The 27,365-nt window shown below is 39.3% G+C and overlaps 2 protein-coding genes across 9 annotated transcripts in view; one reads left to right on the plus strand and one right to left on the minus strand.

Moving 5' to 3' along the window:
• Positions 1-27,365, plus strand: part of SRPK2 (SRSF protein kinase 2) — a 227,511-nt gene that overhangs the window by 129,158 nt on the left and 70,988 nt on the right. For all 8 annotated transcript variants that reach the window (XM_061197618.1, XM_061197619.1, XM_061197611.1 and 5 more), the window contains one exon: positions 25,553-25,704. In XM_061197618.1, coding sequence (XP_061053601.1) covers positions 25,553-25,704 — 152 coding nt within the window. The remainder of the gene's footprint in view (positions 1-25,552; positions 25,705-27,365) is intronic.
• Positions 14,519-15,936, minus strand: LOC133097015 (V-type proton ATPase subunit e 1-like). The gene is made up of 2 exons (XM_061199016.1): positions 15,921-15,936; positions 14,519-14,832 (listed from the first exon to the last, which is right to left on the minus strand). Exons 1-2 carry the CDS (start codon positions 15,934-15,936, stop codon positions 14,549-14,551), a joined length of 300 nt encoding a protein of 99 aa, XP_061054999.1. The 3' UTR covers positions 14,519-14,548.

Raw genomic sequence — 27,365 nt, forward strand, 5'->3', positions numbered from 1 at the left:
GTTTTACTTCTGGATACATACTTTCAAGCAAGGGGGTTCCATATTTTATTCTTTTGTGACCCAGTGCGTACAATGACCTGTCTGTGTATAACTGAAATATGTTTAAAGAAGCAGTACTCTTATACATGAAACACACGTTTTCTACTTTCATTTTTAATAAAACATGGTCTGTAACCAAGTATATTGGTTTCATGAGTTGCTGAGTGTAGCTTGACAGAGTCTGCCTTTGAGAAACCCTTGTATGCGTGTACAAGGAGATGTGTGTGAAAATGTCAGTGTGTTTGTGATAATATAAGGTGATACATCCCGGACGTTCATTGAGAAAAGGGCTCAATATACTGGTGAATATTCAGATGATGTAATACTATATGACAGTTACATGAGAACTGGAGTTACCTCTGTCAACATGGGTAAATCTCAGAAAACAAACTGAGTGGAAAAAAAAATTGTAAAATGACATACAATATGATACAACATATTGTTTATTGGTACAAGCTGTGTGGTTAAAGTATAAACCATGCACAGACTGTACATGTTTATTGGTACAAGCTGTATGGTTAAAGTATAAACCATGTATAAACATGCATGCATAGACTCATGCACAGGAATGATGAGTCTTAATTTCAGGATAGCTGTTAACTGTCGAAGGAGGGGAATGAATTCGGGGGCTTCAACTCTGCCTGTAATAACTGAGTCCTTCATTTAAAAGATCTGAAGCAGTTATGATGAAATATCAAGGTTTGTTAATATTGCAAGTGGGTATACCGGTTTTGTATGTTTGAAATAATGGAATATAATATAATAAACAAGAGGGAGAGAAAGAAAGAGCAAAGGGGTTGGATGAGGCTGGACCCTTAAGCAGGGCCCAGATCATCAGAGTTGTATTTATCATGTTAAGAATATTTTGCTTTATCTCAAGGGCAAAAGAATTTAAGAAAGAAATGAGATCAGATTTGTGTTTCTGAAGGGTTACTTTCACTACAGTGTGGGACATAAATTGGGTGGGTGGAGGCTAAGGGTAACGTGTGGTAATAATTCAGTTGAGGGGCATTTGTGGTCTGAGCATAACAGGGTGGTGGGAAGGGGGGTAGGGTCTGTAGACATCAAGGAGGCCAATTCATTGGTGGCTGATCATATTTAGAGGCAGGGGCTGAAGTTGAGGATAACTCCCAGGCTCTCTGTTCACTACTGAGGTGTATAAATGGTGGTGGTGGTCCCTGGAAGGGGAAACAGAAGAGCTGGATTAGGTTATAGGTGCACATACAGAGAGAACTAAATGGTAAGTCAGAGCTATCCATAGGAAGATGATTATGCTAATCATTTTCAGCTTGATTTTTGAAAGAACTAGAACTTAAATTTTATAATTACTGTTTTTATGTTCACTTAGGAGTTTTTTGAGGGTTTTGTTTTGGTTTTGTTTTTTTGTTTCTTTGTTTTGGTTAAGAAGGTAATTTTCTCTTTTTTTAAAATAGATTTATTTAATTAATTTATTTATTTTTGGCTGCGTTGGGTCTTCATTGCTGTGCACGGGCTTTCTCGAGTTGTGACGAGCGGGGGCTACTCTTCGTTGTGGTGTGGGGCTTCTCATTGCGGTGGCTTCTCTTGTTGCGGAGCGTGGGCTCTAGAGCGCAGGTTCAGTAGTTATGGCGCACGGGCTTAGTTGCTCTGCGACATGTGGGATCTTCCCGGACCAGGGCTCAAACCCGTGTCCCCTGAGGTTGGCAGGCGGATCCTTAACCACTGCGCTACCAAGGAAGCCCAAGCAGGTAATCTTCTCTTTAAAGATGGAAGAGGGGAATTCCCTGGCGGTCCAGTGGCCCGGGTTCAATCCCTGGTTGGGGAACTAAGATCCCGCAAGCCACGCAGAGAGGCCAAAAAAAAGTTGGAAGAAAAAGGTGCTAAGATTGTTGGACAGAGTACCTGTTTGAATACTAATGGAGATACTTGAAATGATAACAGAATTGGGTTTGCATCATGATACAATTTATATATGTTTATAGAACTTTCACACATACCATTGGGTATTGGGTTAATCTGTTTTTTTTTTTTTTCTTCATGCTTTAGCATTCTTAAACATTAGAAGAATTTTTAAAGTAATACCACTGTTTCCTAGGTCTATAATTTTGACTTCTGTTTCAGTTGCAGCTGGTTCAGGAAGCCAGCTTTGTGTTTATTCTTTTATTACTTTATTGTCTTCCTTTTCACGTGAAAGAAATTTGATAAAACCCAGAGTTGGCAATTCCAACTGACCCCATAAATAGAAACTGCTTTTCTGTTGGGAGCATGCTGGAATGCACGTGCTGGTGGAATGGAAACTTACTTTGCTTCTCTACATCCATCTTTATATGTTGGAGTTGTTATTAAAAATCTTCAGAGATGATAGTCTATTGTGTGTTTCATCATCAAAGATTGTGTCCCTTTGTTTGTAAATCAGTGTATTGCCTAGCACAGTGCATGGCACGTAGTTGGTCTTTAATAAATACTTGTTGAATGAAAGTACATGACCAACATATTGAATATTTGAGCCTTTTACAGTGTGCCTTTGAAGTTCAGTTACTACTTTGTGAAGATAAAACATCACTTCTGGAAGCATATTTTTGCTTAGAATAAGAACACAGACAGTGGTTCACAATGCGCAGGATTAAGTTATTGGTTTGGGGTGTTCCTGTAACGTAGTTCATGGTAGCACGAGCCTTGTTTGTGCTGATCCCTTCCCTGGTGAGGCTGTTTTATAAAGTACCTGTGGGAATTCCAGATACGGCTTTTTTGTTTGTTTAAATTCACACATATATTATTCAGAATTATAAAGTAAATAATTTTATTGTGTTTGGACATTGAATTTATTTTAGAAAAGGATTAGGTAGATAATTTTAGAATTTGGAAGTAGTTTCATATTTTTAAGTTAAAGAAAGTAGTTAAATGTTTGAACATTAGCTATCTTCTTGACCTAACAGATTAAATACCTGTATAGCAAGAACTCAGTTATCCAGGGTTCTTTTGTTCTTCATCGCAACTATCTAAAACACAGGTGAGAGAAAAAATACAGAGTTTTGAAATTTTGTGATGTGCAAGACACCAAACCAGAAATTGGGTGGTTTGGAGAAGGTGGTGAAACCTGGGCTTGGGAGAGGAAAATGCGTGTGCGGGTCGCTGAACTACAAGAGGGCTGAGCTCTGTGGAGGACCGACGGTCCACAGACCTGACTATTGAAGGAAGAGTGTAACTGTTGAGATGGAGTAGGGAAGCATGGCTTTTATAAGGCAGAAGAGACAGGGTTGGATCCAGATAGGAGATCAGCTCTGGTAGGGAGGTATGGCAGGATGGCAGGGACAGATGGGGAAGGAGTGGCCTTCAATTCTGCATTCTGCCTGGATTATTAAAATGTGGAAAGAAAGCCTGTGGCTGGTCAGCACTTTAGGAATCTCTTCAGAAGAGACTTTCATTTTTGCTGACATTAGGCAAAGAATAGTTGTTACAGTTGATTTTTTTTTTTTTTTTTTTTAAGCTGAAGAGATCATTTGTGGAATTATTGCCGTTGGGCCCATTCTGGGCAGATAGAGTTAAGGTTGTGAAATCATGTGGTCTCAACATGCTTTTTTCTGGACTGAGAGGCCCTGGGTCGAGGTGGGTGTGGCCTCTCTTATACCTGGGTCATTTTGCACAAAGAGTAATTGCATCAGTAGTGAAATTTTATTCTGTGCCCTTTGTGTCTTTTTAAAGATTATTTGAATAAATGCGAAAGCATTTGGATAATGCCTGGCTCATAGCAGGGACTAGAGTTTAGATGGCTTTTTCCATCAAAAAAATTATAAACTTCCCTTTTCTGATTCCAGTGTAGTTCCAACAAAATACTCTGTGAGGTCAGTGGCCATATCACTCTTGTTCATGATGAAGCAAACAGAGAATGATGTAGTAAATGGTCAGTAAGGTTACAGTTGCATGTAAGTGCAAGTCTATTGGAAGTGTGTTTTAAAATTCATGTTATTATCCATTCAGTTGCTGTATTTACACCAGAATGCTTTTTCTCAAAAATGTAATTTATGATGGAAAACACATAAGGAATACTGTGGAATAATAGTGTTTAAAGAGTTAGCAGTACTCAGAATAGATACTGAAGTAGGTAAGAAAATAGTTTTAAAACTTAACAGTAATTTTGCTGTTAAAAACCATTTTCTGCTTAAAATGCTTATTGAATTATTAGGAATATTGTTTTCAGTTACTGTTTGATCAAATTTTACTTCAGATTTTAAGTTTCAATCTTTATTGATTATAGTGCATTTTTTGTTTTTATAGCATGGATTATTACTTATTAGAAAAGTTAATGAGCCATTGTAAGGAAACAGTTTTTTCTTTGTTGGGATGTCTATAGTGGAATATGTGCAGGAGCTCATCTTAAGCAGTTAAACTACCAATAAAGATGTTCTCTGATGATGAGGGTGTCACTTGTACAGATTTTTGTATAGCAGTTTCTCAGTATGTTTGATTTTTAAATGTGGAAAATCTTTGACCTGGTAAGTTACTCCTGAGACTGTGTTCCAAGAAAATAGCGAACTATTGAAAGAGTTTTTATTTTAGCTTGGTATCGCAAGTCAGACTGTACTATAATGGATCCAAGAATGAGGAGAAACAAATTAACTTTAAAGCATTCAGTATGTAAAACATTAATTTTATTGCCACATTTAAGCTCCACCTTTTTTTTGGGGGGGTGGGGCTGTATGTAGTTTTTGTCTGCTGTTTTTTAAAAAAAATCTTTTTATTTATTTATTTATTTTTATTATTTGTTTGTTTTTGGCTGCGTTGGGTCCTCGTTGGTGCGCGCAGGTTTTCTCTAGTTGCGGCGAGCGGGGGCTACTCTTCCTTGCGGTGCGCGGGCTTCTCATTGCGGTGGCTTCTCTTATTGCAGAGCACGGGCTCTAGGCGCACGGGCTTCAGTAGTTGTGGCACTCAGGCTCAGTAGTTGTGGCTCGCGGGCTCTAGAGCACAGGCTCAGTAGTTGTGGTGCACGGGCTTAGTTGCTTCGCGGCATGTGGGATCCTCCCGGACCAGGGCTCGAACCCGTGTCCCCTACATTGGCAGGCAGATTCTTAACCACTGCACCACCAGGGAAGTCCCTGTCTGCTGATTTTAAAACAACCATTTAAATGAAACCTTATTTCACTTTTTCAGGATTTAAGTCATATATTATTTGAGTTCCTAAAATTCTCCCGAATAAGTAGTGATGAATAGACTGTCTAACTTGTATGCCTCTAGGTCAAGTGTACACCAGTTGGGAATTTTTGCCTGTTCTTGCCACCAGTTTGTAACGAAGTCCTTAGTAAGATTCTTTATTCATGAATTCCTAACATGTAGAAATAGCATCTCTAGTCAACAGAATTTCTTACACTTTCAAATGGACCTTATTATTGACTGCATATTTGGGAGGAAGAAAGGACTAGGAAATGTATTCTTTAATACAGAAAATTTTTGTGACTTCATTGAAGTTCAGAATCAATGTAAGATAGTGAAATCAAAGTTTTAGATTATAGGCTTAATGATTTAGAAAGTAGCAGGCATACACCTTTTCAATTTTGATTTTTTATTCAGCTTATATTATTTAATGTCTGCCTGAGTAAGCACCCGTGCTAATAAGCACATAGGCACTGAAGCTTAGTTCTTGTCCTCGGTCAGCTACTCAGCGTCATACCTAGTAAAGAGTCATCAACCGCCAGCACTGGAAAACCTGAAACGAACCTGGGTTATAGGAGCTGGTTGACCCTTATCAAGGTGTAGCGAGAACCCAGTGTGTGATATGTTAAATGCTCATTAGTTTTTAAGAGAAGGATTTTTTAAAAATGAATTCTGTTGTAACTGTATATGGGCCTGGCCTGGGTGTGGCTATTCCGTTTCTCCAATAAGGAATTCTCTTTACTCCTGTTCAGGGGGGCAGAGTGGAGTTAGGAATCTGAGATTCTATTAATTATCAAAATGGTTTCTCATCACAGTACCTTACCATACCTTCTCCAAAAGATTGTAGCCAGATTACAGTCTTTCCTGAAGCAAAGACTTTCTCCAAAATATCTAGTCTTTGCTTCAGGAAAGATTGTAATCTGCCTACACTGGGAGTAGGGGTGAGTGGGGAGGGAGCCATGGCTCTGTCCAGCTGAGCTCTGTGTATTCAGTAGCATCCCCCCAACAACCTGACATCTCCCCAGTCCTTGGTTTTCATGCCGAGGCTCTGTGGTTCTGGGGTGGACTGGTTTCTGGTCGGTGTCTGTCACTGTCGGTTGTAGCGCTTACGTTCTTCCTATTTGTTACCTCCTGCATTGACTTTGTTTTCCAAAAACATTGTTGAATTTCTTGTTCCTTGATTTTTACTATTCCATTGTCTTTGTTATTTTGGATTTTCTTGTTTTTTTGTTTGTTTTTTACTATGGGAAGGAGAGAAGAAAAATGTATGGTGTTAATCAGTCATGTTTAAATTAGGAGTCCTTTAGCTATGGTTTTCTGAGTTTGAACTCTGAATACTTAATGGTATAATTATTTATATTTTGATGGAATTAACTAAAATTTGGTTTTACGTGAATGAAGTAGGTGATTAAAACAGACTGATAAGTGTAATAACTTTTTAAGAGACATACATTTGTTAGAGTGGAATGTCCTATTCCTGAAATCTTTTGGAGCATCAGAAGTTCTTATTTGTAATCTGCCTTTCTTTGCCTGTGCCTATTTGTATTTGCTTTCCTTGCTTGTATTTCAGTCATAAGCACACTTGAGTGTATTACCGGTAGACATCTGTGAGATACGGTAATGGCTCCTTACAGCAGAGATTCTTAACCATGGGTGTGTGTCAGTCTCCTAGTGACATGTGCCCAGGCCACATTCCAGACCTACTGAGTCAGAATCTCCTGCTTGTAGGCTTTTGTCTTTTGAAAAAGCTTCTACATGATCATGGTGTATAGTCTTAAGAACTACTGTGAAAAAAAAGAACTATTGTGTTACAGATCTTAAAATAAATATAGATTAAATTTTGCATGACGTTTTATATCTTACCAGAAATAAACTCCATATTCTTCATTCAAGGGTGTCAGAATCTGGTTCCAGTCTTTCTTTCTCGCATTTCTGCCAATATTCTCCTGTGGATACCTTGTATATCAGCAAAACTGGACTTTCCTGTTGCCATGCCTGTGCTTATTCCTGAGGTTCCCCTTGCCTCAAAAGCCCTTCCTCACAGGTCAGCCTCAGTTGTCACTCCTTTCCCTATGGATTCCGTGGAGACTAAACGAGCCAGAGAGAACATTTCTGCCTTTCTGGGTATTTTGTTTTGTTCTCATTGTATTCCCTGGACCTTGGAACCTTGACTATGTTGACGTGATTAGGGTAATAATCTTTCTGAACCATGGTGTGCCTTTTTTTATATTGTTATTTGTATACTTGTCTGCTCTAATCTGTTAGACACCTGGTTCCATGCATGAAGACAGCTTTTACTCATTTTTAACAATAAAATAGTTTGATAAATATTTCTTGAACAAATGTGAGGTATCTTCTCTGTACGTGGGTAGTCAAGCAGAATTTGGAACTATAGGGTAGAATCACAAAATTTATGAGCACAAGGGTAGGAGAGAATATCACAGTCCCTGAGTTCTCTTTGATCTGAGTCGGTGGGATGATCAGACTGGTGGAGTACTTTATAGCTCCTGCCGCATCAGAGACACCAGTCTGATGTTTTTCAAGACAGTCCTCAGTTGTGAGATAAATTTGAACTGAGATGGTACTGTGTCATGTGTGAATACAAGGGGGAGTAATTTGTAGCATTTGGTTTCATGGGTGCTAGTCTCAGCAGCACCTTATGTTTTGAATTTCTGTTCCACCTTAGGTAAGGCTCTTATGTTGAACACTAAAGCTTTTATTTTCTTACCTGTTCAGTACGGCCCTTGCAGGGTAGTGAGTGGTTGTACGTATACATGGTATAACCACACCCGCAATCGTGAGGTAGCATTTCATCAGCACGAAAAGTTCCCTTGAGCCCTTTTACAGTTAGTACCCTTCCCCCACTCCTTAGTCTCTGGCAACCATTGATCTGCTTTCCATCACTGAAGTTTCGCCTTTTTAAAATGGAATCATATACTCTGTAGTTTGACTTCTTTCACTTAGCACAGTTCTTTCATGTGAGTTCATTCATGTTCTTGTATTTGTTCATTGTCTTGTATTGCTGAGTAGTTATTCCATTGTTTAACCACAGTTTATCCTTTCTAGTGTCATCTTTTGGTGAGCTTGAAACTGCACATTATTTGTTTAAGGGTTTAGTTGACATCTGGTATCCAAACTACACATGAGTATGATTTTTCTTGTTTAGAAGCTCATTAAAGTCAAATAGGAACTTAGACTAAAGGACTTGAATGTAGTAGTTATAGTGGTTACATATGCATCTGGTAATGTTTCTTCAAGTGTGGCCCTTAAACCACCTGCATCAGTTTCCTGGGGTGCTTACCAAACATGCAGATTCCTGGGCCTTCTCTCAGTCTTAGTGAGTCAGTCTGTGAGTGGAGAAGTCTGAGTGCTGTAAGTGGATATCAGTACTACAGAGGATTCATCTCATCCCAGTGAGTGTCCTTCAGTGTTTCCTGTTCAAGCCTCTCACCAGTGTCAGTTATTTACCACCTACCCTTCCTTCTACCGAGTCCACTGGCACAGCAGCAGATCTAGTTCTACTAGAAGGTTGGGTCTGGAAATATTTCACTGCTTCCAGCTGCTGCCTAGTAGGGCAAGCTTCCTTCCTGGCTCTCCAGTCACTAGTTGTATGACCTTGAACTTACCCCTGTGCCTCATTATCCTCATCTGTGAAAATGGGGTGAATAATAGTACTTCAGAGTTGTTTGAGCATTGAGTTAATTATATGAGCAAAGTACTCAGAATAGTACTATTATTTAAGAGTTTGATTTTTTAAATATTGTTATTTTGAGTAGTATTTTTATTGCCACCCTGGAAATATACATTCATTATTTGTTTTAACTCATGTTTACCAGACCTTCCTTCCTCATCGTTTCATGTCTTCCTGAAATCTATTCTTTAGAAGTTTCTTTAGAAGAAGTCTGTAAATGATAAACTCAGTTTTTGTTGATTTGAAAATACCTTTGTTTTATGTATACATGTTTTCCTTCCTCCCTCCCTCCCTCCCTCCCTTGGCTGTGTTGGGTCTTCGTTGCTGCGCGGGGGCTTTCTCTAGTTGCAGTGGGTGGGCTTCTCGTTGCAGTGGCTTCTCTTTGTTGCGCACCACGGGCTCTAGGCGCGCGGGCTTCAGTAGTTGTGGCGCACGGGCTTAGTTGCTCTGAGGCATGTGGGATCTTCCCAGACCAGGGATCGAACCCGTGTCCCCTGCATTGGCAGACAGATTATTAACCGCTGCACCACGAGGGAAGTCCCTACATGTTTTCTTTAGCCAGTTATATAACTGAAAATGACAGTCATTGGCTCTTAGCACTTTGATGATCTTACACCACTGTTGTTTGACTTGTTTCTTTTGTGACCTCTAGTGACAGTGTAATTGTCATTTCTATATAGAAAATCTGGCAGTTTTTCCCCCCTGTTTTTTTCTCTTTGCTTTGGAGTTCTTCAGTTTTATTGTTCTGGAGATTTCTCCTTGTCTGGAACACTTTGTGCTTTCTGAATTTGAGATGTATGTTCCTTATCAATTCTGGACAATTCTTAGCTCTTCCTTCTTCTCCCTTCTTCAAGAAGCCCAAAGAGTAGATTGGTTAGATCTTCTCATTCTCTACTCCACTTCTCAACCTTTCATCATATTTTCAATCTCTGTCTTTCTGTGATACTGGGTTCGCCCAAAAGTTCACTCAGGTTTTTCCTGTTTTACAGAAGGACCCAAGCAAACTTTCTGGCCAACCCAATACATCCTAGATGATTTCTTCAGATACATCTTCCAGTCTCTTGTTTGTTGTCTAATCAGTCAGTGAATTTTAAGTCTCATGCTTTAATTTCCCACTTGTGCTTTCGTTTCCTTCCTTTATTTCTATCAGTATTATATTTATTTTATATTCTGTATTTCATAGTACTAGTATCTGCAGTTACTTTTGCTGTTTATTATTTCTTTTGGCTTGCTTATTGGGTATTGTTTCCTTATTTATTTGGTGATTTGAAAAAAATCATTAAATCCCATCTGCCCAACCCAATCTTAACTGCTTGGAATCCCAGTTAGCCCTGATGGAGGATGCATTTCTCCCAAGAGGATTTGTTTTTACTTCTTCCAGGTGCCCAGGGATGGCAGTGACCCGGAAGCACTCTAAATTAATTCTTGGCTTGGGGGTTTCAGAACTAGCAAGGTATAATAATAAATTCAAATGCTAACTCTGCACAAGGAGAAGCTTGAGATTGCAGATGAATAGGAGAGATTTCCCCTACCTCTTTAGTCTAGAGACGTTTGGGGATCCGAAATTCGACTCACTGGTTGATCCTAGTTCTATCTCTTCCTAGAACCTGTCTTTGGATGGCAATTGTAGCTGGAATCCTAACCTTATTCTTGAGCCTCTCCCGTTGGGATTGGATTTGGTGCTTGCAGAATCTCTTGTTTCTCTGGAAAATGTTTTTCTGATAGCTTCTTTAGGTATCCACCAGTCTCTGAAAACGGCCATTCCTACAAGAATAATATTAATGTGCTTCAGCATTTTTGAAGAACTATATACACAATTCCTATAGTAAGGTTGGCATTAGTGCTAATTGAAACAGCAGTCTTAAAAAATAAAGCCATTTATCTAAAATTGAAGAATGTGTATGGCTGAAATTATAAAGTTTGAAAGAGGCAGAACGTATTGCAGTGGACTAGTAACTCTTCAGATGACCAAAATTCTCTGCCAGCAATTGTAAATTTTGTTTTCCATCTAGGGGAAACAGTTTTTAAGATGGGAACACTTCTGTTGTGTAAAGTCCATTGAAACCCTAGGTCACAAGAAAGTCTTTGAGGATTGGGCTTAACTTTGTACTTGTCAAAAAAGACCTAGTTAGAACAAGTCATGTGTTACTGGAGAATGTTTATTAAGCAGTTTGCTTACACGTTAAATTTTTTAAATCTATGTTAGACATCTTTTTTTTTCCCCCAAAGATGGTTATAGCAGCAGTACAACCCATTTTGTCCTATTGTCTTGTAGAAATATGTGATAATTAACAATAGAGATCCTTCTGAAACTTTCTTAAATCTCATAACCAATCATGATTATAAAATACATGAGTTTAGAAGCAGAGAGGTTAAGAGGTAGATTGATGCTGACCTTTGCATTAGCACAGTTACAGATGAGCAGAAAGGGCCAGAGGTCTGATAGCGCTATCGTGCATAATATATCAGGGTGTACCTCCTTATTATTCACAGCTGGAGCCCTGAGGAAACAAGTTCACGGTAACCACACACCAGAAAGGTGAGAACAGGACGTGAGGATTAACCTTTATTGACTGCCTACCACGTGCACAGTTACCATACCAAGGAATTTATGTATCATCCCTTTTAAATTACCATGAACCTCTGACCTTCTTGAGAGGCTCAGGGAAGTTGTCACTGACTTGAATTCTCGTGGATTTTTAAGTGATGGAACCGGTATTCACACCTAACCCACAGGCTTTCTACCAGAAAACTGCATGTTGTTTGGAGCTGGACTTTTATCCTAGCTTTCCAGCCCTAGACAGTTCATTTTGTTGTTCTTTAGTAAATTCTCCCGAGACGCCAAGGGTGGGGGAGGGGTGGAGTGGTGGTGGGGTCAGAGATAGGAACCACTTTCCCAGCATCCACTTTGTCTTTCCTTATTTTTCTTTCTTGTCTTTATAAATTAATAATTAATTTCAGTAGCCGTGCGCATGGTGCCCAACTGAAAAAGTATGAAAGGAGTATAAGGAATTTTTGAAAAGTTAATTCCTCTCCCTGACCATCAGTCATTGAGCTCCTTTTCCTGGAGGAGAGCCATTATTGTCAGTTTCTTATTGCTCCCACCAGAAACAGTCTGTTAACATGAGGTGCATGCATTGTATTATATCTGTAAAACAAATGGTATATGCCATACACAAATGCACTGCACCTTTGTATTTATCGTTGACATATCTTTCATATTAGTACATAGAGGACAGCCTCTTTATTTTCGTGAAACAACTTTATTGAAAGATAATTCACGTACCATAAAACTTAAAATGTGCAATTCAAAGATGTTTCAGTCTACTCACAGAATTTTGCAACCATCACCAACCACCTAATTTTAGAACATTTTCATCACCCCCAAAAGAAATTCTGTACACTTGAGTAGTTACCTCCATTTCTTCCCACCCCCTCAGCCATAAGCGGCCACTAACCTACTTTCTCTCTATTCTGGGAATTACATATAAATGGAATCATATAATATGATCTTTAGTGACTAGCTTCTTTGATTTACCATAACGTTTTCAAGGATCATCCATGTTGTAACATCTATCAGTACTTCCATTACTTTTTATTGTTGAGTAATATTCTATTATATTACTATTTTGTTTTATTTATCCATTCATCAGTTAATGGACATTAGATTGTTTCTGCTTTGGGGTAGTACGAATAATGAGGCTAAGAACATTTATGTGCAAGTTTTTATTTTTGATGCATGTTTTAGCTTCTCTTGTGTATATACCTAGGAGTGGAACTGCTGGGTCATATGGTAACTGTTTAATCTTTTGAGAAACTGCTTCTAGTTTTTCAAATGTTTTTCAAAATGAGTACATCATTTTCCTTTCTTATAAACAGTCTGTGAGGGTTCTAATTTTTGCATATTTTTGCCATCACTTGTCAGTATCTGTCTTTTTGATTATTGCCATCCTAGTAGGTGTGAATTCGTGGTTCATTGTGGGTTTTTTTTTTTTTTTAAATTATTTATTTATTTATTTATTTATTTTTGGCTGTGTTGGGTCTTCGTTTCTGTGCGAGGGCTTTCTCTAGTTGCGGCGAGCGGGGGCCACTCTTCATCGCGGCGCGCGGGCCTCTCACTGTCGCGGCCTCTCTTGTTGCGGAGCACAGGCTCCAGACGCGCAGGCTCAGTAGTTGTGGCTCACGGGCCTAGTTGCTCCGCGGCATGTGGGATCTTCCCAGACCAGGGCTCGAACCCGTGTCCCCTGCATTGGCAGGCAGATTCTCAACCACTGCGCCACCAGGGAAGCCCTCATTGTGGTTTTGATTTTTGTTTTTCTGATGGCTAATGATGAACATCTTTTCTAGGAGTTTTAAACAGTTTTAGCTCTTAACATCTGGGTCTTTGATCTACTGTGAGTTAATTTTTGTGTGTAGTGTGAGTTAGGAGTCCTACTTTATTCTTTTGCATGTGGGTATTCATTTATCTCATCACCTCTTGTTTAAAAACACTGTTCTTTCCTTATTGAATGGTCTTGGCACCTTTGTTGAAAAATCATTTGATGGTAATGTGAGGGTTTATTTCTGGACTCTCAGTTCCACACTCTGTTGATTACTGTACCTTTGTAGTAAGTTTTGAAATCAAGAAGCATGAGTCTTCCAGTATTGTTCTTTCTCAATATTGGTTTGGCTCTTCTGGGTCATTGCATTTCCATATGAATTTTAGGAATGGCTTATCAATTTATGCAAAGAAGCCAACTGGTATTTTGATAGGCGTTGAATTGAATCTGTAGATCAGTTTGGGGCATATTGTCATCTTAACAGAATTAAGTCTTCAATCCATTAACGTGGGATGTGTTTCTGTTTATTTAGATCTTCTTTAATTTCTTTCAGTAATCTTTTTTAGTTTTGATAGTATATATTTTGAACTTCTTTTGTTAAATTTATTCCTATGTGCAGTTGACCCTTATTAACACGGGTTTGAACTACTTGGGTCCACTTATATGTGGATTTTTTTTAATAGTATGTACTACAGTACTACACAGTCCACAGATAGTTGACTCTGTGTATATGGAGGAACCACATACACAGAAGGCCAACTATTAAGTTGTACTTCGATTTTCAGCTGTGCCCCAACCCTCTAATTGTTCAATGTTTAACTGTATTTTATTCTTTCTTTTTCCATGGAAAGCAGAAAAATAATTTATTCTAAAAGATGTCAGAAATAAGAAATTCATCCTGAAAATATACTTTGGTATAATCCTGGTGAGACAAATTTTTCCCTCTGAACGTGTTCTCCTACTGAGTGCCCCACTGGAGTCTTATTGCCTTGTAACAGTTTTTAAACATTTTGCTGATTCCCATGTTGTGAGCAGGCAGGAGCCATCTTCAAATCCGCAGGTTCCAAGGAGAGAGTAACATTATTTTTCAGAAGAACAGCAGTTCCTATCTCAGAAGAGTACATAAACATTTTATGGAGGCAGCATAGTTTAGGTTAAATAGGTACATCATTCATCAAAGTGTAAGAAAGGTGACCAGAAAAAATACTGCACTGTAGAATAAGGCATTCAAATGTGGTGGGAACATTTAAGGCAGTTGATGGCTAAAACGGGTGAGTTAAGGAAGGTGGTCTGGGTATGGAGGTGATTTTGCATCTAGAGGAGTTCTCTTTGTGGCCTCAGTGACTGAGCACTGGCGAGCAGGTCTTCTTCCTCAAGGCCAATGATGCTTGAGGTACCAGATGGTTTCATTTTTCAACTGTGGTCCAAAGAGAGGGTTGAGTTGGGCCAGAATTGCAATCAGCCAAAAGAGATAGCAGCGAACGGAACAGGTCACCAACATGCTGATGCTTACTCCCCGGTTGGGACCCTTAGAGATGAACCAGGGCACCAGGAAGCCAACGAAGCCCCAGAACACGCGCATCACGATGAGAGGCACCGCGAGGCTGGTATACGCCACGGTTGCCGCCGGAGCTCTGTGTTTTATTCTTTTTGATGCTATTGTGGATGGAATTTTCTGAATTTCATTTGCCTCATTTTTTATAGAAGAGTTATGTTGTATGCATGTGCCATAATCTATCATCATGTTATTAACAAGTCTCCCATTGATGGACGTTTAGGCCCCAATATATTGCTATTTGCAGACATTGTCACTGTGAGTATCAGGTGAATTCCAGTAAGGAGGTGTGCTGAGCTAAAGGATATTCAAATATTGGAATCATCTGTCAAATTAAAAATGAATATACTCTTCCTGTTTATAATTTTACAGCTAAAATTTCCAATGGTGGGCTGTATAAAAAAATGTTCCAAACTCTTTTCAGTTAATTTTATTTACTTATTAAAAGTAATGCTATGCTAGAGGAGGTTCATGTTGCTAAAGTGTTGCTTAGAGCAGCACTGCCCAGTAGAACTTTCTGTGATGATGGAAATGGTCTATTATCTGCACTGTTCAGTACCATAGTCACCAGCTGTATGTGGTCATGGCTGTTTGAGCCCTTAAAATGAGGCTAGAGTGACGGAAGAACTGAATCTTAAATTTTATTCTGTTTAATTTGGCTAGTGGCTATTGTGTCATATAATTATAGTTGCTTTTTGATTTAAATCTTGTGGAGGTGTGCAGAAGCCATGTTCAAAGTGGTACATCTTGCATTATTTCCTGAGTAGCAGGAGGCAGTTGTTAAGTTTCATCAACATACAGGTCTTAGTAAACAATTCTCCTCCCCCCGCCCCCGCCCCGCCCTTTTTTTTGTAGTAGCAGCTTACCCTGTACCCAGCTGGCTTCAGATTGCCTACAAACAGAGCCTTTTAGATAGAAACCCACGGGTCCTTAGTTTGCTAGTTTTTATATGTATATCTCATCCTAATGTAAAACGGTAGGCTTATATGAGGTAAAACTTATATATTCTCCAAAATCTGTCTTTGAAATTTATGAATTTATCTTGGTGATTATGCTATGGGTCACTGCTTGCAGATCATGAACCAGGAAGGCTAGAATCTGTTGGTGGTTTGACTAACCTTGTATGTTAGCTCTTAACTAGGCCTTGCTCTTGTCTCTTTAACCCCTCAGTTCTCTTTGGCACTCTCACATGCTTGAAAAGGCATTGTTTACCAGCTGTTTACTCATGACCTCTGTTTCTATTTGCAGCTTAAACCTTTATTTTTTAACTATAGATTCTATATACCAAGCAGTCCACTGTATTTCTACAATGCTGGACATCCCACATGCCCCTCAAACTCTGATGAGCTGAAACAGAAGTAAGCTTTCACTGCAAACCATTCCTCTTCCTCCTGCTGTGTTCTCTCTCCAAATTAATGCTAACACTATCTTACTATCAGAAACCTAGGAGACAGATACCCACCTCCAGCAAATGAATTACTGAGTTCTGAGTTCAGGTTTTCATCATTTCCTCCTTGGACACCTCACTAGTTTCCCTGCTTCTGTCTTTTATCCTTTCTACCCATTCTGTATACCAATTTCATGTTTTTTGCAGAGAGCAACTCTCTGGTCCTAAAATTGTATTTCAGTGGCTCCTACTTGCCTTAAGGATAGAGCCCGAATTCCTCAGAACTGTAGATCATTCCTCTGTCAGCTGACTGCTGCTGAACCTCTTCCCTGTCTCCAGCCACACTAGGCTAGTTTAGGCCTTTGTGCCTCTCATCACCCTGTTCCTGGGCCTTGGCCACCCTCCTCCACCCCCTGTGCCTCATTCTGTTCTGTCTCTAAGATCACTCCCAGCATGTAGATGTTTCTGGCTCAGCCCTCTGCCACCTCCTCCTCTATAACAACACTTGGAGCAGTTATGTTCCCATATTCGTGTGTTTACAGGCATTTCTCTAGAGCCCTCTTGCTAGACCATGCATCCCTCAGTGCTGGGCTCCTTTGTACCCCGGTGCACGTCATGGTGCGTGCTATACGCCAGGGATCCCCAACCCCCGGGCCGCGGACCGATATCGGTTGGTGACCTGTTAGGAACCCGGCCGTACAGCAGGAGGTGAGCGGCGGGCGAGTGAAGCCTCATCTGTATTTACAGCTGCTCCCCGTCACTCGCATTACCGCCTGAGCTCCGCCTCCTGTCAATTCAGTGGTGGCATTAACAGGAGCACGAACCCTACTGTGAACTACACGTGCGAGGGATCTAGGTTGCTTGCTCCTTACGAGAATCTAATGCCTGATGATCTGAGGTGGAGCTGAGGCGGTGATGCTAGTGCTGGGGAGCAGCTGCGAATACAGATTATCATTAGCAGAGAGGTTTGACTGCACAGAGACCATAATAAATCAGTTGCTTGCAGACTCATATTAAAACCCTATCAGTGAGTGGCAAGTGACAAGCTGCATCTTACGGAGTAGACTGGACATAAGCCACACACTTCGGGTGTCACTGTCTCCCATCCCCCCCAGACAGGACCATCCGGTGCAGGAAAACAAGCTCAGGGCTCCCACTGATTCTGCATTATGGTGAGTTGTATAATCATTTCATTATATATTACAATGTAACAATAGCAGAAATAAAGTGCACAATAAACGTAATGGACTTGAATCATCCCGAAACCATCCCCCCGACCCCATCCCATGGAAAAATTGTCTTCCACGAAACTGGTCCCTGGTGTCAAAAAGGCTGGGGACCGCTGTTATATGCTATTCTGAGTATTTGTGGAATCAGTGGATGCCATTTTTACACGCTTTTGGGCTCTGGATTAAACTTTTCTGTCTCCCTTTCTCTTCTTCAGTAGTAATAACGTGTACTGCCAGGCCCCACACTGTTTTATGAAATATTAATAATACAGGTGGATGGGAAGTCTATAGCTCCGTCATATATATGTTGTTAGGTGGTCAAGTAGTCAACTCGTTTGTTGTCTAAGGTGTAGTTTAGTTGGGAAGCAGGTGTGATTTACTTACATTTTCACTAACTATGTTCAGTGTTCTAGAAGGCAACACAGTCTTAGAATATAAGACCATGTAAACTGTCTGGCTTGGAATTATGATTGTTTCTGTTAGAATTTGGGGAATAAGGTTTTGTTTTCCTTTCTTTTTTTTTTTTAACTTGCCTATGCCCCAAAGAGAATTGGCTGTCATATTCTTATTACCCAGCTTCTTAATTCCTCTCATCATTTCAATTATTTAAAAAACCCCAGATTTGGTTGAGGCCAAAATCTGATAATTTAAAGTGAACTACTCTATTACTTATTGAGAACTTGGCAGCTCTATTCATTTTCTATTGCTGCACAAATTACCACACACTTAGCAGGTGAAAACAATACCTGTTTATTAGCTCACCGTTCTGTAGGTCGGAAGTTAGGGCTGCCCAGGTGGCTGGTTTCTCACTGGACTGAAACCAGGCTGCTGGCCAAGGCTGCAGTTCTCGTTTGGGGATCGGAGTCCTCTTTTAAGATGGCTAGTTATTGGCAGAACTCTTCTTTGCACTGAAGTTCTTGTTCTCCTTGTAGCTGTTGGCTGGGGACCACTCTCACTCCTAGAGGCCACCCGTAATTCCTTGCTCTGTGGCCCTAATGGGCAGTTCCTGACATGAATGTTTGCTTTTTTCCAGGCTAGCTCAAGCACACCCCTGACTTTTTCTGTGACCAGCCAGAGAAAACCCTCACCTGTAAAAAGGCTCATGTGGTTAGGTCAGGCCCACCCAGTGTACCTGCCCTTTTGCTATATAACATAACATAATTACAAGAGTGATATCATATTCACAGGTCTACCCACACTCAGAGGAACAGGGAATTACACAGGGCAAGGGTCATTGGGGCTCATTTTAGAATTCTGCCTACCATAGCAGACACTTCACATTTAGGTTTGATTTATACAAAGTTTAGAAATTCTCTTTTCATTGGAGAGGAATACATGAAATCATTGTGGCTTTTTCCTCCCTAGCTGTGTGACTTTACCGAGTGCTACAGCAGCTAGCCTTTTTAGATGAGCTATTTTGAGAGAAAGTATATACTGATTGATTCTGTCCTTAAGTAGAAATGCCACATTGCATGTTTCTCAGGCTGACAATTACCACCAAGAGAGGAAGAGTGAGAAGGAGGGTGGGAGGAAGAGAGTGAGTTTTAGATTTAGGCTGTCGACATACCAGGAAAGAAAAAGAAATTTGACTTTATGTTAATGTCCCTAGAATACTACCTGAAGAAATTGGTTTGGGATTCCTTTTCTTTATGTTTTGGTTAAAGATTAACTGAATTAATTTCTTAAATGGTGTCAGTTGCCATTTAAGCTGATAACAAAGGAAAGTACTTCTTTTTCTGCCAAATGTGAAGTTTACTTGTTTTTCTCTGCTGGAATAGAAAAGAAATAGCAGCTGGAAGGAAATCAAAGAACTCCCATCTGGTTGCCATGGCAATTTAGAGCAGATGATGTACGCATTTTGCTGGGGTCGTTCAGTTTTTCCTCACTTTACTAATAGAGCAAATGTACATTAAAAATATAATATGAAGTCGATAAGCATGATAAAATAATCTTAGTATTCTAATATAATATTTAAAGAAAAATATTTTGTGTTTTTTTTAACCTGCATTTTTATGATAGCCCTATTTGGAGTAATGATTAGAATATTTAGTTATGTTTTATGTAGGGCAAAATAAATATAGTTCTTCGCGAAAAATATGAATGACTAGTTGGAATTTTGCTTTCTAAATTTTTTATTCCAGTCACTGAGTTGGTACATTTTCTTATGTATACATACACGTTCTTAAATTACTAGTGCCTTATATAAACTTCAGATGATTAGATAGACTCTCTCTACTTTTTACAGAACTACATGTTGTTTTTCACTGTGAATGTACTAGGCATTTGTAAAAGAGACCATGCATATAGATTGCTTAAATCTAAATGTAGATATTTCTGATTTTTCTTGGAAGCATATACTTTATTAAGGTATAAGGTGGATATTAAAAGGTATTATGTAGTCATATAGTTTTTTGCTTTTTAAAAAATGGCTTTTTGAGGTATAATTCAAATACCACACAACTTAGACATTTAAAGTATGCAGTTCAGTATTTTTTTAGTATATTCACATGGCTGTATAACCATCACCACATTAGAACATTTTCATGCCTCCTGAAGAATTCCCCATATCTATTAACAGTCAATCTCCATTTCCCTTCTCTCTTCCCCTGCTCCCAACTCTAAGCAACCATTAATACACTCTACAAATTTCCCTATTCTGGACATTTTGATATAAAATGGCATCATTCAACATGTGTTCTTTTCTGACTCGTGTTTTTCATTTAGTGTAATGTTTTCAAGGGTCATCCTTTCTGTAGCATGTATTATCAGTACTTCATTTCTTTTTATTGCTGAATAATATTACATTGTAAGGATATACCACATTTTACTTATCCATCTATCAGTTGATGCACATTTGGGTTGCTGTTGCGTTTTATCTATTCTGAATAGCACTGCTCTGAACATTTTTACACAAGATTTTGTGGGGTCAAATGTTTTCGTTTCTCTTGGGTATATACCTAGGAGTGGAATTGCTGGGTTTTATGGTAACTCTAAATTCAACGTTTTTCGGAACTACAATATTCCAAAACATCTGCGCTATATTATACTCCTGCTACAACATATGATGGTTCCAATTTCTTCATTCTTGACAATACTTGTTGTTGCCTGGTGTTTTTTTAATATAACCATCCTATTGGACGTGAAGTAGTATCTCATTGTGGTTTTGACTTCCCTTTTCCAAATGAATAATGATGCTAAACATCTTTTCATGTGCTTATTGGTCATTTGTATATCTTCTTTGGAGAAATGTCTGTTCTACTTCTTTTCTTTAATTTTAAAAATTTGTCTCTATCGTTGTGTTACAAATTTCTTTTTATATTCTAGATACAAGTTTCTTTAAAGCTGTATGATTTATAAATATATTCTTCCATTCTCTGGGTTGTCTTTACTTCCTTGATGGTGCCCTTTGAAACACAAACGTTCTTAATTTTGTTCAAGTCCAGTTTTATCTTTTTTCTTCTATTGCTTATGCTTTTAGTATCATATCTAAGAAACATTGCCAAGCCTAAAGTAATCGAGATTTACTCATATTTTTTTCCTGCAAGTTATTTTTAAAAAATATTTTTATTTATTTATTTGGCTGCGCTGGGTCTTAGTTGTGTCACACGGGATCTTTTAGTTGCGGCATGTGGGATCTTTTAGTTGCGACATGCATGCGGGATCTAGTTCCCTGACCAGGGATTGAACCTGGGCCCCTGCCTTGGGAGGGTGAAGTCTTAAGCACTGGACCACCAAGGGAAGTCCCAAGTTATTAATTTTGAGTTAATATTTATGTATTTGTGTGAGGTAGGGTTACAACATTTTTTTGTATGCAGATAGCCATTTGTCCCAGTAGTACCATTTGTTAAGACTATTCTTTCACCATTTAGTAGTGTTGGCACTGTTGTTGAAAATATTTATGAGTTTTTCCCCCCACGGCTTATGTGCTTCTAGTAATTCTTTTTTTTTTTTTCCTGGCCACGCCGCATGGCTTGCAGGATCTTAGTTCTCTGACCAGGGATTGAACCCAGGCCACAGCAGTGACAGCGCCGAGTCCTAACCACTGGACCACCAGGGAACTCCCTATTAATTCTTATATGTAATAATTTTTTGGTTTGTTTTTTGAAATAACTTCTTGATGGTTTTCAATATTATTAATGAAAGTTGTCTTTTTTTTTTTAATCGCTTGATGTATTTCATGAGTATACACTTGGTAAGATCACCTCTTGATCTTTTAAACAGTTGAGATTTAACCAGGCTTTGAGGTGCTGTAGAAGACCACTTTGAAGAAGCCAGCCTTAAAGACAGTGTGGCATCATTGTCTCTTACGTACATCTGACCTAAGACAAATTTACTGTGTTTTTCCTGTGCGGTAGGCAGTAACAAGGCTGGATGGGATGAAAAAGAGTCAGTGATTGGACTGTAACATTTGGTAGTTACAGTGTACTTATCTTACTGTGACGAACTGGGTAATTTGAGAGTTGGTGATAATTGGTGTGAAGCAGGTTACTGGGAGAAACCTCAGAAAAAAATATTCACTGATGTGACCAGGAATCTCTGCCAAGACACTCCTCTGCTATTGTTGAATCTGAGGGTCTAGAGTGGTGCCATCTAATAGAAATGTAATGTGAGCCTCACTTGTAATTTAAAGTGTTCTAGTAGCCACATTTAAAAAAAAAGTAAAAAGCAGATGAATTTAATTTTAATAATTTATTATATCCAAAACATTATTATTTTAACATGTAATAAATATAAAATTATTAATAAAATATTTTACATTTTTTATACTAAATCTTGGAAATTCAGTACATATTTTACACTTAGAACACATCTCAGTAAGGACTAGGCACATTTTAAGTGCTCAGCACCCACGTGGGGCCAGAGGACAGCAGAGTTCTAGATGTTGTGATATGATAGCCAGTCAAGATATTACACCAACATTACTCAACTTCCTCTGTATTTCAAGGTACCCTGACTCATCCCTTTAACTTGATAGAACTGGCTTTGGGGGAACTATCTGCCTGCCTGTTCAGCATGGCCCTCCCTGACACCAGAGGGTCTGAGAATTTTGTTAAGCAAGTGATGTGGCAGCTCACCAAGAGACACACATTATGGTAAAGATACCCGAGCCTCTCAAACTAGAGAAAATGGGCATGTGAAAATTAGAATCTCTTCTCCCTTATCATAGATACAGTCTATTCCATTGAGGTAAAGGTATATGTAGCAAATGCCACCGATGAAGTGGTGCTCACATGGGCATCATTTTGCCACCACTGCCCGCCCCCCCGATTTGTCAGTGTCTGGGCATAGGTTTTTTTTTGGTGATGATTAAAAACTTTTTTATTGGAGTATAGTTGATTTACAATGTTGTGTTAGTTTCAGGTGTACAGCAAAGTGAATCAGTTATACATATACATATATCCAGTGTTGGTTTTTTTTAAGATTCTTGTCCCATGTAGGCCATTACAGAGTATTGAGTAGAGTTCCCTGTGCTATACAGCAGGTCCTTATTAGTTATCTATTTTATATATAGCAGTACGTATATTGTCAATCCCAATCTCCTGATTTATCCCCCACCGCGTTCATCCCCTGGTAACCATAAGTTTTCTACATTTGTGAGTCTACTACTATTTTGTAAATAAGTTCATTTGTACCCTTTTTTTTTTTAGATTCCACATATAAACAATATCATATATTTGTCTTTCTCTGTCTGACTTACTTCACTTAGTATGATAATCTCTAGGTCCACCCATGTTGCTGGCATTAATTCATTCTTTTTTATGGCTGAGTAATATTCCATTGTATATATGTACCACATCTTCTTTATCCATTCCTCTGTTGATGGACATTTAGGTTGCTTTGTCTCTGGACATGTCTATGATGATCACAACTGACATGTAGTGGCTGGAGGCCAGGCTGACAGCGTTCTACAATGTACGAAACAGCACCCACAGCCATGAGTTTCCTGGCCCAAGTATCAGTGGTGTCGAGCGTAGCAGCGCCCTGCACCAGTGGAACAAGATCTTTCAGTCCTTCCCTTTTCATTAGTTGTTACGTAGTCTCCAGAGGGAATATGTGTTGTTTTTGGGGTTTTTTTTTTTGTTTTTTTTTTTTGTTTAATTTAGAGAATCTCTTCATTTTTTCATATAAAATTTCTTAGGAAGAAATAGTCAACTTGAAAGTATTTGTGGTTGAGCAAATTTGTCAAATAGATAGATTCCACCCCCAGGAATGGGTCATGTAAATCTTTTCTCTAACCTCTTCCCTTTGGGGAAGCATTGAAACTGGTGCAGTTCCTCTCCTACCTCCCCTTCCTCAGACCTCTTTTCCCTAGGACCATTTTACTTTCAGTAAAGGCATGTCTATTAAAAAGAAAATGAGCATTTGCAAGGCTGCCAGAAAGATGACTGCACTTCCATAAGGTCTCTTGGGATTTTTTTGGAGGTCCTGGCAGTGATGTTGGTGTTTGGTTGTGATGACTCCCTTTCAGTACTCCATCATGAGGCATGGTTAATTCAGAATGTTATCACCACCATTGTCCTAATGTCTGTTACCTAGGGAGCTGTAACTTTGAGTCTCCATAAATTCTAGCTAGTAGAAATCAGTACAAGTCATTTTCAGATTATAAACATTCTTTAGTTGTCCTGCCAAAGGTAATCATACTTGCCAGTGTTGACCTTCAAGGTTACCTGTGGGGTGTGATCCCCACCCCATCCTCATGACTGCTGGTGTTTCTACTGCCTTCCTTCGTTTGCTGTGGCACTTTGAGTTTTTGGTGGCAACCCACATAAATGAGCTGTAACTACCTTAGGCTGAAGGCAGTGTGCTAAAGGCTATTTGGGGGCTCCTAGATTTGGCAAGAATTTAGAGGTTCAGCTTAGAAAGGGGCAGCTCCTCTGGCCCTGCCTCTTACTAGCAGCTAGGATAGTTTGCACCCTGTGATGGCTGACCTTCTCAAGCAAGGTTCCAGGGCTCTGTGCCCTAGGCTGTACCACAGCGAGGAGAGAGGACTGGAGCCAGCCTTTCATTGTGCAGGGAGTAGCAGTGTTCCAAAACATGCTTTTAGAAAGGGAACATCAGTACTGGGCAGGCCAAAAAAAATGGCCGTTATCTACCACATCAGTGTCTGTGAGGTTCCCCTTGCTCCCCAGACTAGGGGCCCTCTGTTCATCCCACTGAAACTGCCTCTGGGGAACAGTCCATCAGCCGAACCCCCTTGCGCCTACCACTCGGTATCTTTTCCCTCCCCACTTTTTATCTGTAGAGCTGTGGCCAGCTCAGGGAGAACAATGGTGGTCCTGTTGTTAGGGCAGCTTGCAGCTCAAGAGAGGTTCTGCATCCAGTTGAGACTTTTGGTTCAAGATTCCCCATTGGGATATGGCTAGAAGGAGCAGTTAAATTTTATAAGTAAAAGCTTGATTTTATAGAATTGCATTATGAATGCTTTACTTCTAAGCAAATGTATTTAATATGTCCTGAGTTATTCTAGATATCTGAAGGGTTTACATCTGTAACCTCTTAAGTTGTTTGTTTTTAGTATTATAGGTTTTCCTATCTTTTGTAAAAGAGTATACTAAACATTTAGCCTTTTTGTAACAATTAGAAATAACCATTGGAAGTCTTGCATTGATGTATGGATTGTATTTGTATTTGACTGCAGTGGATGTTTTCTTTGTTTAATTTCCAGTTTGGGACAGCGTTCTTGTCTTGCTAAGCAAGGTGTACATTACAGTATACATTAGTTGGCTTTTATGAGTTATCCAGGACACCTAACCACATTCCTACTGTTTCTATGGGGAAAGGAATTCTGATTTTAAAATGATGGAAAATAAGTCCTTTTTTTAAAGTCCAGGGTTGCTTTCCTCTGTCTTTTTCTAATCTCTGGGGGATGTGTTCTAACTACTAAGGCTGTGTATCGTGGGGAGATAACTCTTATTTCACTTACAATTCATAATATTATCAAGACTTAAGAAATAATGATGCTTGGAGTGAAAATGGGCCTGCAGAAATATTCCTTGGTTAATAAGGGTAGTCACCCCCCCTGCCCCCCACTTGTGTTTTGAAACATTACTTGAATTCAGCTAAAGTGGATGAAGTAACATTAATCAGCATCTCTTCTTAGTGTGTGACAAGTTTTATTTTTTCCCACATTAAGAAACTCTCAAGTGTATTCATAATGCAGGATTTACTTCTGAGTAAACAGAAATTGTTCTTCCTCTGTTTCAGGCCGGAGCCTCAACAGAAAGCTCCCTTGGTTCCTCCACCCCCGCCCCCTCCACCGCCACCGCCTCTGGCAGACCCTGCGCCCCCGGAGCCAGAGGAGGAGATCCTGGGGTCAGACGATGAGGAGCAGGAGGACCCCGCAGACTACTGCAAAGGTGACGCGCCTGCCTTCCCCACCGGGAGAGGACGAGGCGGGTTAATGATGCAGACTCCTTGGTCTTTATTAAATTAGCCGCTTGGTGTCCATATTGTTAAAAATTTTTAGATCATTAAGTGTAGAATGCTACCTGAAAATATAAGAGATATCAGAAGGAAAATTTGTAAGAGAAAGAAAATAAATACATGTGTGCGTACACATGCTGGGTACTTTCAAGAGGATTTAAATCTGTTGGTAGAATTAAAAAGATGGTATAAAGCAGGACTATTAAAGATAAAAACATAGTAAACCATCTGCGAAGAGCACAGAAAGTAGAGGGTACGAAGCCCCTACGGGAGGAGCCAATTAAACTGCTTGCTGTTCACTACATTGGATTTGAGCTTCTTGGCTGCTAAGACTAATAAGGAACTGTTCCTTTCTCTGCTCAGCATTGAGTTACATAGTATTTATTGTCTGTGGAAAGAAAGTCTGTCCATTTGTTTCCTGGTGTTGTACTCAACGAAAAAGACAGTTTGTGGGTTCTGCCATTGTGACGTAGTGGATTATGTTTTCAGCTATGATTTCACGGAATACATAGAAATTATTCAAGTGGAGTATTCGTGTATTGACGTTTCATAAAGACCAAGAGCATATAGCTAAACTCCTAAAAGGCAAGCATGTTGTGTGATGAGTATTGAAAACAGTTTGATCCAGACCCCATACTCTGTGTAGACTGGATCCCAAGAATCTAGGAGAAAGGAAAGGCAATCCATTTGCTGCCTCTTCTTACTCACTTGGACTTTAATTCCCTCTAATAGAAAATTATCACAATCTGAATTCTTAGCTTCTGAACAGTTGATGAGACATTTATCTGCTACAAATTAAGGAAAATGTAAATCAGATTCTATACGGCTTAAGAATAGATGGCAGGAGATGCACACATGTTCAGGCCATAAAGCATTAATGACTCTTTGGCTCTATTGTATCTTAGTATCAATTTATCTAGTGATTGCAGGCCCTTTGTGTGTTGGTTAAGGAACAATGTACTTTTTAGTTACGAGTAAGCAAAAGTTAACATTCTGCTCTGAAAAGTTTAAGAATCACGCTCTAACGTGATTTTTCCATAGGTGTAGATTTCTACACATAGAATCATGTTTTCCTTAGAAAATGGAATGTTGATCTTTAGCATTTGTATTAGTGATTATGACCCCAAAGGTGAAGATCTATGCCTTTTAATATGGAAAAGAAGATGTTTTCCATCCTCCCTCTTAATCTGCATTTCTTCGTTTGAAAATGAAGTTATTTGAAGAGGAAATGCGGAGAACTGTCTTGATTTTGCTGCTTAGGCCAAAACATTAGGTTGGTGTGAAGGAACTGTTCTCTTCAGGTCATAGGCTCCCCACTGCTGGAATGAGAATATTTGCCTCACACATGGCTCTTTTGTGGTATAGACCATAACAGGTGTTTAAGATAACTGACAAATGCTTTCAAGGAGCCCATGGAGTTGATTGGGAATGTCTGGGAAAAGAAATGCCCCCACCCCCCAATAGAATAGATAACTTACCCACTGGAAAGGGTTGAATTTAAGTTACCAACACGATGCTTTATCACCCCTGAGTACTTTAGTATGTTTTGCCTACAATCAAGTACGTTCTCCTATGTTAACCACAATACAACTAT

This window comes from Eubalaena glacialis, chromosome 8 (genome assembly GCF_028564815.1).
Source record: "Eubalaena glacialis isolate mEubGla1 chromosome 8, mEubGla1.1.hap2.+ XY, whole genome shotgun sequence".
NCBI lineage: Eukaryota > Metazoa > Chordata > Mammalia > Artiodactyla > Balaenidae > Eubalaena > Eubalaena glacialis.